Here is a 15,638-nt window from a genome sequence, read left to right on the forward strand (position 1 = left end):
AGGTTCTCACTCTTGACTGCCAGTTGCAGAAAGGACTAACCTGACCCCAGGAGAGGGCTGGCTTTTGCCTGGTAAGAGTGTTTACCTGCTAAGTGTGATTTATGGTGGGGGCATCAGTTGGGCCTCTGGCAGGCTGGAGTCTGAGGTGTCACGCAGACAGTTGGCTGTGTGGAGCTCACCAAGCCAAGATGCCAGGAATCAGATGAGCTTTGCTGGTTGGCAGTGTCCTGCGCACATTGTCACACATAGGTGCCAGGAAAGAAAAGCAGACTGTGACTTCCCATGGAGAGGACCACGGAATCTCTGCATTTGGTACTTTTCCCAGATTCTGCCCCGTATGATCCCTTGGCTGATTGATTTTTATGTCTGTTCTCTGTACTACACAGTAATCATGTTGTATCAGCTTTCAGGGTGAGTTGAGTCAATGTAGCAAATTATTTAACTTAAGGGGGGAAACCTAGGGTGTTAGAAGTGAGGGCAAGTCTTGGGGACTCCTGAACTTCACACCAGGTCTCCTGTATTTCTCAGCCCAGAAACTTTCACACATGAAACGGTGTTTCCTGAACTCACCCAGTGGGACCATAGCAGAGACACCCAGTACCACCCTTGTGACCGTTCTCTGCCCTGGGTTAAGTCCACGCTTGGAAAGCTCCTCCTTGGCCTTCACCACCAGGCCCTCTGAGTGCAGTGTCCTGCCTTCCGAGCGTGCCCCTGCCTCTCATGCTGCCCAGCACTTGTGCAGCCAAGTCCTGGTGCAATCGTCTTCCTCACGAGATGGGTCATGTGTTGTGCCCCACACTCCGTTAAGCTGGGATGTATTAGTAACAGCAGCTGCCAGCACCGAAGCATCCCCTCCCCATGCCTTCAGAGCTCCATGTGTCATAAAATGCCCATTCCTATTTGTTTGTTGGGATTTGGCACACAAGCCTCTTTCAGGCTCTCCTGGTTGTAATTTCCCTTATTGTAGGAGACACTGACACCAAAGTTAAGTTTTTTTCCTTCACCCACAAATATGTTCTGCTCATTGCTTTTTTATTGGAAGGTATATCAGGTTATACAGTTACAAAAAAAAAACAAACTTCAGGTAGACTAAAACGTTCTCCAGATCATAAAAAATTTGAAAGGAACTGTCAAACTCTTGCTCGTTATAAAGAGAAATGCTAATGAAGAGATTTAAATACATAAAGTGTGAAGACTTTAAAATAAAAGTGTTGAGTGCTACTGACAAGTCAGAGCCGGGAAGTAATGGCCAAGAAGGCAGCTACCAGGGTGCAGGGACCACAAAGGCCATTTAGGCCTCTGATGCCACTTCCAATGGCGACCACCATATGGATCAGCAGGTGGTGCTACCTTCTGCTCCTGGAACACAAGTGCGCAGCCTGCAAGCCTCGCCAGGGAGAGGGTGTTGTGCTCACCTCCCAGCTCCATGGACACCGAGCCTGATGCTCACCAAGGGGTCCATGGCACCTGGTACAAGAAAAGTCTGAACAGTATTCTGTACACACAACAGCACAATTTAATGGAACTCTTACTCCAGTGCTGCCGGGCACATGACTAGTTCTAACTCTCCATGGATTAGGATTTGTGCCCGGTGTAGGGGCAGGCTGTGGGCGGCATGAGCAAGGACCGCAGCTGCCCTTTGTGGGGTTGATGGCGATTCCTCAGCAGTGTCTACACAGAGGACACGAGCATTTATCTGCATCACAGCGCACTGCTGGGGGCCTAAGGATCAATCCCGAGTGCTTAACTTTTCCTGAGAAGTGGGTAATGTTCTAGACAAAAGTTAAATTATTAAAAGATCCATCACAGTGTATGACAAAGGATAATACACTCTTGGAACCAGGAATTTACAAAAAAACCAAAACAAAATCCCTCAAATTTAGAAATAAAAACATTTGAGATAGGAAGAAGAGCTATTTGTATTTGAGAACTTTGTTTTAAAAATAGGCACCAAGTGTTTACGAATGTCTTCTGGAAATACCAGTGTGTTGAGGCATCCACTTGGTGTAGCAGCTGTGGCATCTGGGCCTGCATGGAGCTGGAGCTCCCCGTCTCTGCGCAAACAGGGCCCAGACGCCCAAGCCATCCCATGATTTCTGCAGCACAGGGTCTGCTGATCATAGGGTGAGTTTTGAGGAAAAGATCCATTTTTGAGTTTAATTTTTACTAAAAAGTTAGGATATCACCCCTGATCTTGAATAAAGTTAAAGCCCCAAATAAGGGTTTTATAAATTAACAGTTTCTAATGTTTACTTTTCCCCCTATACAAACAGGAGGTTCCACACACACAGGATTTTTAGGCATACTACATGACGCTACTTTGTGACACTTTTTAATAGCATTTCATCCAGACAGCACTTTAGTGGTTTAAGAAGATACTGAAAATAGTCCAATATTTTAAGTGCAATAATTAGAGTAGCCATTGTTTTTAGGAAAGGCATGAAATGTTCTAAGAAACCTTTATTTGGAATATAAGAAAGTTTTTATTGTGTCAGTAATCCTTATGCCTTCCCTTCCTTTAGTTTCAAACACATTATCTAATAATGTTAAAGAATTATGGCTGTGTTAACCAAAATTCACTACAATTATGATTACTCTCCAATATGACTTCAAGATTTTGAAAAAAATAAAACAGGCATTCTCTAAAGTTTTACCCCAGGAATAACAAGCTCAGTGCTCCTCCCTGGAGCTATTTTGTGACCCTCAATTACCACAGGGCTTCCTTGGAGCTGACAGAAGCTTCTCCTGAACAAGAGGCTCCCTGGGTCTGTGCGCCTGAGTGTGAGTAACTTGTCGCTGCTGAAGTCACAGCTTCCGGTGCACCTTCTGGTGCTGGATAAGGTGTCCGTGCTGGTTGAAGGCGCGGCCACACTCGCCGCACTCATAGGGCCGCTCCCCTGTGTGGATCCTCTGGTGCTGGATGAGCACAGAGTACTGGCTGAAGGCCTTCCCGCAGCGGCTACACTCGTACGGCCTCTCGCCTGTGTGCGTCCTCAGGTGCACAATCAGCGTGGCTTTCAGGCTGAAGGCCTTGTCACACTGTGTGCAGCGGAAGGGCCTCTCACCTGTGTGGATTCTCTCATGCTGGACCAGGGACCTGCGGGCACTGAAGGCGTGCCCACACTCGCTGCACACGTAGGGCTTTTCTCCAGTGTGGACCCGCTGGTGCTGGATCAGGTGGGAGTGCTGCACGAAGGCCTTGCCACAGGCATAGCAGCCGTAGGGCTTCTCCTCAGTGTGGATCCGCTCGTGGTTCATCAGCGTGGAGCGGTGGCTGAAGGCCTTGCCACACTCCCCGCACTCATAGGGCTTCTCGCCTGTGTGTACATTGTGGTGCTGGATGAGGACCGAGCGGTCACTGAAGGCGCGCCCACACTCGCTGCAGGAGTACGGCTTCTCCCCCGTGTGCACCCGCTGGTGCTGCAGCAGGGTCCTCTTCACGCTGAAGGCCCGGCCACACTCCGCACACTCGTGCGGCTTCTCCCCTGTGTGTACTCGTTGGTGGCTGCGCAGCACAGTGCTGTGGTTGAAGGCCTTCCCGCACAGCGGGCACACGTAGGGCCGCTCCCCTGTGTGGATCCGCTGGTGCTGAATGAGGTGTGAGAGCTGAGTGAAGGCCTTGCGGCACTCAAGACACTCGTGGGGCTTCTCTCCTGTGTGGATCTTGTGATGCTGAGCGAGGTCTGAGCTCACACGGAACGCCTTCCCGCACTCATTACACTCGTAGGGCTTCTCACCCGTGTGGATTCTCCTGTGTTTGCTGAGGACCGAACTCTGGCTGAAGGCCTTCCCACACACCCCACATACGTAGGGCTTCTCCCCTGTGTGGGTCCTCTGATGCTGGAGAAGGTGGGAGCTCCGGCTGAAGCATTTCCCACACTCGATGCACTTGTAGGGCCTCTCCCCGCTGGGAGTGGCCGGCTGCCGAGTGAGTGGCTTGCTTAGGCTGGAGACCTGAACTTCGGGGGGGACCGTGGGGCTTGGACTCAGACAGAAGCTCTGCTCATGTTTGTCACTTCTTTGATCAGTCCACTCAGGGGCTGTTTTCCCCAGAACCACAGATACTTCCTCTGAAATGAACGGCTTCACACTATTTTGGTTTTCCCCCTTGTCCTCACATTCTGAAACAACACATCCAAAGGGAAAATGTTAAATGACAGTCCACTCAAACTGCAGCTCAGGTGCACCCCTGTAGGTGGCTTTGCTGCCAAGGGGGGGCCACAGAGGTGCGGTGCACCCAGCTGTATGAGCCGAAGATCGGAGAGCACAGCGGTGTCAAACGAGAGATGTGCACGTGAAAGGTGCAACCTCTAGCCTGAGCCACTCCCGTGAAAGTGCATCCGTGGCCACGGCAGCAGGTGGCAGCGCAGCGTGGCCTGAGCCCTGCCTTCCCTGGAATCCTCTGTGTACTGGGCTCCCAGAGGCCACTTGGAGAAGAAAATAAATGCAGGACCACCCACAACTGCGAGGAGCCCTGCCAGGCAGACACAACACGCACAGCCCAATCCCAGAGACACAGGAGCACACGCTCACATGGCGGGGGGCGGGGACTGTGCAGACTGCACCCCGGAGGAGACAACAGACAAGTCTAGGCCAGAGACGGGGCCTCTGAGGAAGCCACAGGAATGGCAAATTTTATCTCAATAAAACAGGAAAATATCCATCCCATCTTTGTTGCTGATGAGTAGAAGTAAAACCGAGTGTGTCTCTAACAGCATGGGTAAACACTCTTGTGAACTCTAATCCATCTTTTTCCAAGCAGACAATCCTATCAATTGTAAACAATTATTTTTCTTCTTTTCCCCAATTCTTTTAGCTTGTCTTGTTGTCTTATTTTCCACGTATCTTGCCTTCCTTAGTGTGTGAGACCCCAGGACACTACAGACACAAGGGATGGTGGGCTCCCTTGCTTATCGCCTCAAAACAGTGTGCTCAGCCTCACAACAGGGTCGGGTTAACTTCTCTTCCACACTAGTACTGTGCTTTGCTCTTTTTAGCACGTGCCAGGGAGCCCTTGAATTCTGCACGTCCCAGAAGGACGGGGACCTGGCAGGGCATAATCACCACACGTGTGTACTCACCTCCACGTGGCCTCTCCTGGCTCAGCCCTGCCAGCCCACAGGCCCCTTTGCTGGGAGTGGCCCAGGGGGGAGCCACTCCTGAAGACTCGGGTCACTGGGATGTGCTCAGCCCGCAGTGCAGGAGGGCCAGCTCCTCTCACTCACCTGAACTGCTACTGCCCAGGCCCCTGCTCTCCTTGGCCCCTTGCTCGTCCAGGACCCAGGGCTCTTCTCCTCGCTCCAGCTGGGAGATCACGTTGGGCTTGGTTCCTGGAAGTCCTGCTCACGGAGAGGGAAGGCCTTTTGTTTAGAGTGCCCCACCCCACCTGAGCAGCCTGCGGGTATGAGACAGACAGGACTGAACTCCCTCTGGAGCTGAGCCCCCCCCAGGCGACCCCAAGGCCACCAAGGTATGGCCCCGCCCCCAGGAAGCCCACAGACAGACTGTCCTGCTGAGGGGCCTTACCCAGGGAAACCACGTTCCCGTAGGTCTCCATCATCACATGTCGGTAGAGGCCCCTCTGAGCAGGGCCCAGCTGGTCCCACTCCTCCTGGGAGAGAAGCACGGCCACGTCCTCGAAGGTCACCTTGACCTGGAACGACATGGGCTACTGCAGGTCAGGCTGAGTCTCCACATCCAAGACGGAGTAGGTGCAAGCCACATGGCGTGAGGGATACCCCGAAATGGGGGGAAAGCCTGATGACACATGGGGCACCCTAGGAGCTGATGGGGTGAGAAGAAGGGGCCACAGACTCAGGGGATGTGCTGATGCTGAGGCTACCACTGAGCATGCGAGGAGATGCAGCTACACAGGCCTTGGGCAGCTCACCTGGGGCCCTGCTGGTGGTGGCAGGAGCCTGGCCGCCGCCATTGCCCAGTTCCCTGGGGTCTCTGAGGAAGATGAAACTCGGAGGAGCCTGTGAGGCTGAGGAAGAGGAAGGGGCACATGAGGGGTCTGGCCTTGCTCCACAGACCCTGACTTCCCGGAAGAGCTCTGCTCTCTGCAAGCTCCAACCCTACTGTTCAGGGGCCACAGAAACACACCGTTCCTAGGCATGGACCCGGGAGGTCATGACTTTGGCCTGGGGACGTTTGTGCCCCTGAGGGCTCTGGGCCATCCGCTCTGCTAACCTGGCCTGGCCCACAGTCTGCCCACGGGGGCCCATGCAAGAAGGTTCATGCAGGTGCCAGGCCAGGCTGCCCCAGACACAACACCCCAAAGAGGAGAGTACAGGAAGGGATGGCTCTGCTCCAGGCACACACTCTGTGGGAACCTCACCCCACACCCTGCACATTTGGCTTGACCATGACCCTCCATGGCTACACTGACACCTCAGCTGTGCCTGGCTGCCCCGTGCCCGTGGGGGTGTGGCTTCTGGTAGAACGAGCCTTAGTGCCCAGGGATTTGGTCTAAGCATCTGACAGGTAGGCCTGGGGATAGTAGATTCTGGACAAGTTAAATTGAGGTGCCTGTCCCACCAAAGTGCTGGAAAAAAGGGACCAGGAACTGTCCTGACGGAAGCAGGGTTCCCACCTTCTGGAATGTGGAGGGGGATCTGCAATGGGGCACAGAAGCCCAGCAGACAGATCGCCCCGGAGAACTTCACAGGGCACAACAGTCACCCTTCTGGAGAATGCTCCACGGGCCAGCCGGAGGGGGCGCCTTTACCCTGCTTCCTCTGCAAAACACCAGGTGTGTGGACATTTGTCCAGAAGACACACACTGAACTCACTGCAGCTGCCCCTTATTCACCAAAAATGCCCATTTCCCCCAAATTTGTGTGCATATGTGCAATAGAACTCTGATTAGAATTCCAATGGGAGTCTTTTGCAGGATGAAGAAAAACAGGGGCAAGATCTAAAGGGACTGCAGAATCTCAAAGAGCTTAGAATCTAACTTTTATTATTATTATTAGTTTGCTTTGTAAGCTAAGCTTTAGGAACTTAACACCCTTGTTTGGAGTTTCTCATGGTGGGTTTTTTTTTTGTTTTGTTTTTTGTTTTGTTTTTAGTTTAAAGCGAAGCACTGAGATGGAGAGTAGGACACTCCACAAGCAGAGCAGTCGTTTCTGATGGTCTTGGTGCAAGCACGTCTGCCCTTGCAAAGACGCCACCCACAGTGACAAGCTGTGACAGACACCCTCAGGGTCCCTGGGCCGGGCAGCTGGGCGGCTCCCAGAAATCCCTCCCTTCACCCACATCCCCCTGGCCCCAGGTTTCCCTGCTGGAATGTCCTGCCCCCTCCTGTCCACAGACAAGCACAACCGGCAGCCCTCTGGGGTCCGTGGCCACAAATACCCATCCAAACTGCCACCTTCCTTACACCAGCAACCCCTCATCAGAAAACATAGGGAAAATATTCTAGTCACAAACGGCAACGGAACACACTTAGCATTCGCTTAGAACTCTGATGCCAATCCTGCCCACTGCAGCCGCAAAGCCCTGGCGGGAGCCAGGCTGGCCTGGCTGCGAAGGGGGCTCAGGCCCCGAGGAGCAGGGCCCCGTCCAGGGTTCAAGCTGCTGGAGGGAATACGGCTCAGTAAGTGTTCCCAGGACAAAGCGTTCAGGGCTGTGGGAAAAATAAAGCCACCTTTACATAAAGCTCAACATATCTCCCAGAAAATATGTAGAACAAAGTCAAATAAACAAAAATATAGGACAAAAACAATTAGATCTAATACCATATACAGAAAGTCTAATGAATCCATTAGGCTAATTAATGAATAGGAGTTAAAATTTAAAATTACATCATAAAATAACTTGAAAAAAAATGCAGGTAAATTTCCATTAATTTCGGTAAGACGGGCATTTCTAAGCAAAATAGCCAAAGCAGAGAGCCTGGGGGATAGATCTGCTCCGTGATTTCAAATATTTATGTACATCAAAGACACCACAAAATCCAGAAATGGGTCCAAAGACATGTAAGAATTTAATACACAGCAGCGGTAGTTTTCCAAATCAATGAAGAGATGAATTATTCAGTAAGTAAATTTAGAATAGCATGATTTAGAGGAAAAGGAATGAAGCTGGATTCCAAGTTAACTCCACACCAAAAAAAAAAAAAATTCAAGACAGATCCAGAGAAAAACTAGAATTTATTGTAAAAATAATTTTAGAGTGGGGAAAGCCCTTAAAACACAAAGCCGAAAACACTGAAGGGTAAATATTTGACCATTAAATACTTGAAGTTTTCCACTTCGGAAAACCCCAAAGCAGAACAAAACGACCATTTGAGAAGAATGGTTCCAACGTACAGGGGAAATACGAAGCGGCAGATCACAGAGGAAACAGAGGCTGAAGCCCACGAGGGTGCCGACCCCACCGGTCACCGAAACGCACATCCACGCACGGTCCGTCGAGAACGCGGGGCTTCAAAAACGAGGCCCCGGCTTCGACCTCGTCACCTCCCGGTCGCCCCCCAGGGGACCGGGTGCCGCAGCCCGTCGAACGCGCGGCCGGCAGGGCAGTTCGCGGCAGAGAAAACCCAACCAGCGCCCTGGACCTCCTTTTAGGTGAGAAACAAAACAGCGCACGCAGACCCGGGAAGAACACAAAGCAAACCAGCCAGGCCTCCTCCGCGCGCACGACCGCGCGTCGCGGAGAGTGACTCTCACTTTTTCTATTTTCCTGACATGCTTGTATTTTTAGAAAACCATTACACATTGCCTACCACATTATAAAGCAAATGGAAACACGCAAAACATTTGCAAACTATGTGAGACAGGGTTGGTCTCATTCATTAAAAAGGGCCCTCACAAAGTCACGGGGAAAAGACAGCGCCCGGAGGAAACGCAGGGAGGGTGTGAGATCCGGCGAGACGCACTTCTGCTCCCGAGCCCCCGCGGCGGCTTCCGGCGAGCCGGGGGCCGCTCCGGACGCCCCTCCAGGCTGACCACCCTGCCCGGGCATCCGCGCCCGCCCTCCCCGCCCAGACCTCGCCGAGACCCCCGGCTCCCTTCCAACCCGCCAGGGCTCGCCGCCCGCGGGAGGGGGCCGGGGCGGCGCAGAGGCTGGGGCGGGGGATGAGGCTCTGGGGTTCGGGAAGGGGGCTGCCGCGCGTCCTAGCGGAAGGGTACCGGCGGAAAGGGAAGGAGCAGTGGGTGCTCCCGGGGAAGGACCGGATCCGTGCAGAGGCCGCGTCGGCTCCCGCGTCGGTGAGGGGAGAGGGTCCCGGCCCGCCGGAGCGAACCGGCCCTGACTCACCGACCGCACCACAGCCTCGCGCGAAGGGCTGGCCCACTGCAGCGCACTCGGACAAAGGGGACGCCCCGCCTCGTCTGCGCAGCCACCAATCCCTGGGGACTCCGCCTCCTCAGTCCCCGCCCACTCACCTGGACCACCAATCCTAGAGCGCAACATCTCCCAGGCCCACTGTCTTACCCCTCCCCCCTCCGGCGCCTTTCGCCTAACGGACTGCCGAGCTGCGAGCTCTGGAGCCACGGAAAGCCGAGGCCTCCGCACCGCCTAGAGAGGCCACACCGCGCCCTGGCCTCGCACTGGCCCCACTTCCGGCGGCCTCATAAGAGCTTCCGGTGCCCCCCCCCCGCCGCCAGCGCGCCCCCTCCCTTCCCAGCCCTGCACGGTCCCTTAGGGTAGCGGCTCCCTCGTCATGCAGAAATTGTGGCCTTCGCGCCAGCGGGTCCCTGCTCCGCTGGCGGGGGTCGCCACTTCCTCCGTGGCGTAGCTTCTGGTTGCTGTCCCGGCACCCGGCGAGCGTCTGACAGTGGTCGCCATGCGTGACGGTGACCGCCTCGTGGTCACCCCCGCTGGTGTTTTTGGGGGGGCTGGGGGCGGACCGCGACGCAGACGCGACCTCCGAGCGGCGGCCCAAGGGGGCCTGTCCGGGCTGCTGGAAGGAGCCATGGGCTTGAGACCCTCCACCTGCCTCGTGTGGCGTGGGTCTCAGAGCGTTCAGGAGGAGCCAGCGAGACAGGTCGGTGCTGAGGGGTTCGGTCCGCCCCGGGCCCAGGCAGGAGGTCAGCGGGAGGACACGCGCGGTTCTGCGGAGAGGCAGCCGGGGACGCCGAGCCGGTGCTCCACCAGTGTGAGCGGCAGCTTTTTCCAGGGAACGCCGTATAGCCCACGCCCCGGTGGAGCAGGGTCCCCGCTGCCAAGGGACTGAAGCTCGGGGCCAAGGTCGTCCCGGAGGGCTTTGCCAGTTGACAGTGTTAAAGTAGACAAGGAGGCCGTTAGTCTGAGGGGCTTTCATGCCTTGAAACTCCAGCCAGGCTTCCCAGACAGTCAACAATTGCTGTGCTTTGCCTCTGCATCTCCTCTATGAAAACCTCTCCCCAGCTCCCCTCCGCAGAGCGCTCGGTTTGGCGCTGCCCGGTTCCAACCTACGTTTGCTCAGGTAAACTCTTCCAAATTTTAATGGAAGAGTTTAAAATGTACCTCGGTTTACCTTTAACAACGGAGAGTGAGCTCCGTCCCAGCAACCGTGGTCCCAACAGAGAACTGATGCATCTGGGACCCAGCACACTGCTTTCTTGGTCTCCTCGACAACTTTTTATTTTGCAAATGTTCACATACTGATAAAAGTTGAAAGAATAACATTGCGAACTCCCGTGGGCACTTAGATTCAACAAGTAACATTTCCCTTAGTTTTTCTATCATTTCCCCAGCACATCTTTTTGTGCCGAGCTCCCCCACCTCTTCCCCGGCTCTGCTTCAGCAGCACAGTGTTTACTGAGCGCCTGTGTGCGCCGAGCTGTTCTCGAGATAGGCACAGGCACCGTTCCCAGTGAATCCGCCGCTGGACCTCACAGGTGAATGTCAGAGGGCTCAGTGCTGTGACAGGTCTGAGAGGCACCACTGCCTCTCACACGTCCCTTGGCTCACTGGGTGGCACGAAACAGCAATGGGCCACACACACTTTCTTTTGGATCCTTCAGCTTCCTTGGCTCCTGGCTGTGTTTAGCTCAATGACAGAAAGCTCCCACTCCTTCAGGACACCCACACCATCAAGGAAAACATGCTTTTCAGCCCACCCTGGACTCCAGCGTATGACCACCGGCCCCAGCTTGTCCCCCTGCCCACTTTACATCCCTTCCCAGTTTCCTGTCCTGACCCAGCACTAGGACCTGCCCAGCCATGTCCTACGATTCTGTGAGATGCAATCTCCCTAACATCACTCGTATTACGTATATAGTTTGTATCCTAGTGGTTCCACTTCTCTGATTAAACCGTAAGACGGTTTACTTACAGGCAACACTTGCTTCCTATTTGTTAAAGCAAATGGAGGATTAAACATGCAAATGTCATCCTTTCAATTATAGCTACTTAATTTTGGTTCATTGATTATTAACACTTTTGAATGCATAATGAATTCAAGGCCTCCCCCCCAACTCTACTTGATCCAAGTAACTGCCATTATGATTATTAGTTACTGTCCGTTAAAGACGTCTGCACCGTCCCAGCCCGTCACAGGGAGCCCCTGGCCTTGGCTGAACCTGCGGTGGCTTTGCCCACAGGATCCCTGACTGCACTCAGTGTAAAAGAGGCAGAGGCCAAAGCCTGCGCTGGCGGCTGTGCACCTGAAGTTTTGGGTTCTTTCCATATATTGTTAGAGTGCCAAGCTGGAAATGGTCCTTTTGAGGTTGTGTTTACAGTGAGTTTTGACGGACCCCCAGGTTCTCATTTGACTTTTTACTTTGTTATTTTTTGGTCATGGGCAAAAACTTATTTCTGTGTAGTCTCACTTATCATTTCTTATTGTTTCTTGATTTTGAGCCATACTAAAATTACCCTAACTTCCAGGTTCTAGAGGAATTTCATACACGTTTTCATCTAGTCCTTGTTTGGTTTTGTTTCTTTATATTTAAATCTCTTTTCCAGTTGGAATTTATTCTGCTATGTGGTATGAAGACTGAATTCAGTAACAAAATGGCTACTGGTTATCCCAGTGCTACATATTATAGTCATCCCTTCCTGCAGATTTGAGACATTACTTTTTTTTTTATTATTTTTTTAAAGTTACTGATTTTAAAGAGAAGAGAGGTGGAGAGAGAGAGAAAGAAGCATCGGTCTGTTGTTCCCGTTATTTATGCACTCATTGGTTGATTCTTGTATGTGCCCTGACCGGAGATCGAACCCACAAACTTGGTGTATCGGGATGATGCTCTAACCAACTGAGCCACCTGACTAGGGCAAGACGCCATTTTTTCCTGTATTTCCAATTGGGAGCGGTCTCTCCAGTTGATATTCTGACATTGGGAAAGGCTCAGAGCCAAGCCAATGAGCACAGAAGACTCTGCATGCGGAATGAACCCCATGGGCGTGTGGGAGCCGAGCCGCACTGCCCCCATGCCCAGGGGCCAGTGGTGATGGTCTGGCCCTTGCTTGCAGAGCCTTAGGTGAGTGGCCCGGCTGAGACTCTGCTGCTGCCAAGGCTGCCTGGTGTGGCCTGCACTGTCCTCAGCCATCAGAGCCCTAGGGGTCCTCCCTGCAGACCCTGGACTTTCCTCTGGATCCACGAATACTTGAGATTGCTCTGGATCTGGCCCCGCTCTCCACACCCCACGTTCCAGGTTCCTTGCCTTGCCCGTGTGGAAGGAACCTGTACGTTTTTGGGGAGACTATTTCCCCACATTATTCTGGCCCCAGGACTCTACCAAGAACATGAAGATCCTGGCACAGTTGGGACCAGGCCAGCTGCTAGCTATTAGGGCTGCTTTTTAGTTGTGCTCAGAGGAATTGGAGGTGTTGGTTGGAGGTAGGAATCATGGCTAGAAGTGGAAACAAGGAGCAAGAGGAGCACCCTCCACTGCCAATGAAACAGGGGAAGGGAGGCTTCAGGGGGACTGTGTGGTCAGTACGCAACCAGGTGTTAGAACAAGATGTCGGAGGGAACTTTCAAGGAAGTCACAACACAGAGGGATTTGCTGCTCTCTGAAAGAGCACACTAGAAGGTGTGGGGGCCATGGGGGGCTCCTATACTTTTTGAAGGTATGAGAAGGTTTGCTACTTACATAACGGAGGTCTCTGGGGAAGGTAGGGAAGGCCCTCAGACAGGTGCAAAATGGCTTGAGAAAAAGGGAAGGGTATTGGCTGGGGTGTTCGCTGTGGTCAGTGGGTGGGGCCTGCGCGAGGGTTCCCAGGCGTAGTGAGGCCTTCTGCAGGCTGACTCTCCTGCTGGCATCAAAGGAGGGAGCACCCAGCTTTCCAGCTTGTGCAGAGGTGGGCAGGAGACTCGGATGAGACGCCAAGGCTGTCAGCAAACGTCAGAAAGTGGAGCCAGGCTGCTCAGTACAGTTCACCCTGATGTTTGTAGACCAAAACACCAGGTTTCGCTTCATTGAGTGTGTAAATAAGCTGATGGACTGTGCAGCCTGCAGCCAGGGAGGGAGGTGACTTCCAGCGTTGTGCGTTCGCAGAAGGGACGGGTCGGGGGCGGGGGGCTCTGTCGGTGAAGTCTGGAGCTTGGGTGGGGGATGAGGGTGTCCTGGTGAGGCCCTGCGCTGTGGCCCGAGCACAGCTAGAAACATTTGTGACCTTGATGGATCGATTGGCTATCTGTGCAGCAAGAGATTCCCAGAGTCCTGTACCCCAAGGGGGGCAACTCTTAGGTGATGGTACAAGCTGGGAAAACTGCGTAGACGGGGCTCATGGTTAGCCAGGCCGTGCGGCGCAAAGCCGACTGCCTGAGGGGTGGGTGGCCAGCGGCACTGGCCCCAGGGTCTGCTCAGGGCACGAGGAGCAGGGCCCCGGCCGGCGGGCAGGCGGGGACGGGTACTCTGAGAGACCTGGGCGCCGGCGCGCAGGCCCCGGTCCCTGCTGGGCTAGGCCATCATTTTCGTCCCTCTGCTCTTTTCCCCACTTTGCTCCGTCCCCTCTCCCCAGTGTCTCTCTGCTTCCCTGCCACGAAAACTAGTGACTTAAATAATTAAGACTCTTTTGGTAAAAATAAGTAATCCACCAAAATTAGAAGAGAACCAAAGGGCCTCCCTGTTGCCTTGGAGCGGCCCTTGCCAGGCAGATGGGCTCCAACCACCAGGCCTCCCGTCCGGACCAGGACTTCCCAGGCCCCCGTCACACGAGCTCTGTTGTTCCTGAGAAACGCATTTCCAAGGACGTCATGAAAGTAGAAACAGAGTGTGGCTGACAAAAATTTGCTCTTCTAGACCATTTTTATTTGGAAACAAAACATCCTGAAGTTAAAATCAGGCTGCAGACAGCGTGAAACAGGTCGGCTCCGTCCAGACGCTCGGCAGGGCTCACGCCCTCTGCGGACCACGTGCTTGACCTCCCGCAGCTGCTGTGCCCTCCAGCAGTGGGGCGGCTGGGGCCATGGCCAGTGGGGGCTGAGAAGGGAGTGACAGAGAGGCACACGTACTTGCCCCACAGTCTCCACACAGCAGGTGATCTTGGTAAAATGTCAGATCAAACTCTTGGGGTGCGCACAGGCTCTTCATGCTGTGGCTCCCCAGCACTTACTCCATCTGCCCCGCCCCCGCCCGCTCCCCTGCAGCCACGCGGCCCTGGCTCTCTGACGGCCCGACGGGTCCAGGCCCCCACCTGCTCAGGGCCCGTCACCCACCCCATCTCCACTGTCATTCTCTCACTCGCTTCAAGTCATTGCTCAAAGGACATCTCAGTGAGACCGTCTCTGACCACCCCCATCTAAAACCAAACCCCTCCACATGCCCAGACCCCATTGCCTGCTTCACATGGTTTCGTAGCAACCAGAACCACTGGTCCCCTCCCCGCACGCAGGCATCTCTGCCTCGTTTCCTGCTGTGTCCCCAGTGAGGGTCAGCAAGGCTTTACGGAAAGAAAGCGGAGATCGAGTCCAGGCTGCGCAAGGAGAAACGTGAAGCCGGAGAGGGAGCACAGGGGTCGGCAGAGTGGAGCGAGCGAGCAGTCACCAGGGCAGGTTGCCCCCAGACCGCAGGTGCGGCATGTCCTTGTTAGGTGCTCCCTTGGGAGCGGAGGTTGGGGGCGGTGGGGAGGGCGAAGAAGCTTGGCTGTGGCCCAAACCCATGAGACAGACCTTTGCCAGCCATCTCTTCCTCTCTCTTCTCCCTTCCAACCTTCCACACACTCTCAGTGAAAACACAGAAGCCAAACCCTGACCTTCCCACCTTAACTGCACACCTGACTACACCTGTCCATTTCCCCAGGAACAGTGCAGGAGGGGCCTGTCTACCCACCCTATGACACCCCCAGGCTGAGACCCGCTGGCTGATGACGAGGGCCTCCTGGTGGCCAACGTGTTTGTGGACCCAGTTCCCCAGCTCAGGGGCCTAGGCGCAGCTTTGGGAAACAGGAGGGCAAGTTCCCACCTCCTGGGGGCACCGAGCAGGTTTTCATAAATGTCTGGTGACACACAGACGTGGAAAAAACCCGACACCTGGGACCTTGTAGGGAGAAGAGGGTTGGCAAGGAGAGAGCTGTCCTCTGCGGGGCCAACAGCCAGGACCAGAAGGCACAGAACTGGAGGCTGGAAACGGCCACCTGTCATTGTGCATCACCCTGAGCAGGGACCGGAGTCACAGCGGGGCTGTGAGGAGAGGGCATGGCGTCAGACTACAGAGGGACGCGAAGGACCGGAGTGCGGGGCAGCAGGCAAGCCCGTG

At 54.2% G+C, this 15,638-nt stretch overlaps 1 protein-coding gene across 2 annotated transcripts; it reads right to left on the bottom strand.

The window, feature by feature from the left end:
* Positions 1 to 1,371: 1,371 nt before the first annotated feature.
* Positions 1,372 to 9,293, bottom strand: ZNF250 (zinc finger protein 250). Of its 2 annotated transcripts, none has more exons than XM_054590638.1 (5): positions 9,265 to 9,293; positions 5,891 to 5,986; positions 5,527 to 5,653; positions 5,226 to 5,339; positions 1,372 to 4,121 (listed from the first exon to the last, which is right to left on the bottom strand). In XM_054590638.1, exons 2-5 carry the CDS (start codon positions 5,930 to 5,932, stop codon positions 2,806 to 2,808), a joined length of 1,599 nt encoding a protein of 532 aa, XP_054446613.1. In that variant the 5' UTR covers positions 5,933 to 5,986; positions 9,265 to 9,293; the 3' UTR covers positions 1,372 to 2,805. The 2 variants fall into 2 exon arrangements, with proteins under 2 accessions (XP_054446613.1, XP_054446612.1); XM_054590637.1 differs by having other exon boundaries at positions 5,527 to 5,668.
* Between the last annotated feature and the right edge of the window lie 6,345 nt (positions 9,294 to 15,638).

The sequence above is a fragment of the Pteronotus mesoamericanus genome, unplaced genomic scaffold, assembly GCF_021234165.1.
Source record: "Pteronotus mesoamericanus isolate MK-2021 breed Mesoamerican mustached bat unplaced genomic scaffold, CSHL_Meso_final scaffold_174, whole genome shotgun sequence".
Lineage (NCBI taxonomy): Eukaryota > Metazoa > Chordata > Mammalia > Chiroptera > Mormoopidae > Pteronotus > Pteronotus mesoamericanus.

Excerpts from the sequence above, each read along its gene's own strand:
- ZNF250 (XM_054590637.1), bottom strand. The coding sequence starts at position 5,932 with ATGGCGGCGGCCAGGCTCCTGCCACCACCAGCAGGGCCCCAG. Across the intron at positions 5,669-5,890 it reads CACCACCAGCAGGGCCCCAG|CCCATGTCGTTCCAGGTCAA; the intron begins GTGAGCTGCCCA and ends GACCTGCAGTAG. Across the intron at positions 4,122-5,225 it reads CCTGGGCAGTAGCAGTTCAG|AATGTGAGGACAAGGGGGAA; the intron begins GTGAGTGAGAGG and ends GTGTTGTTTCAG.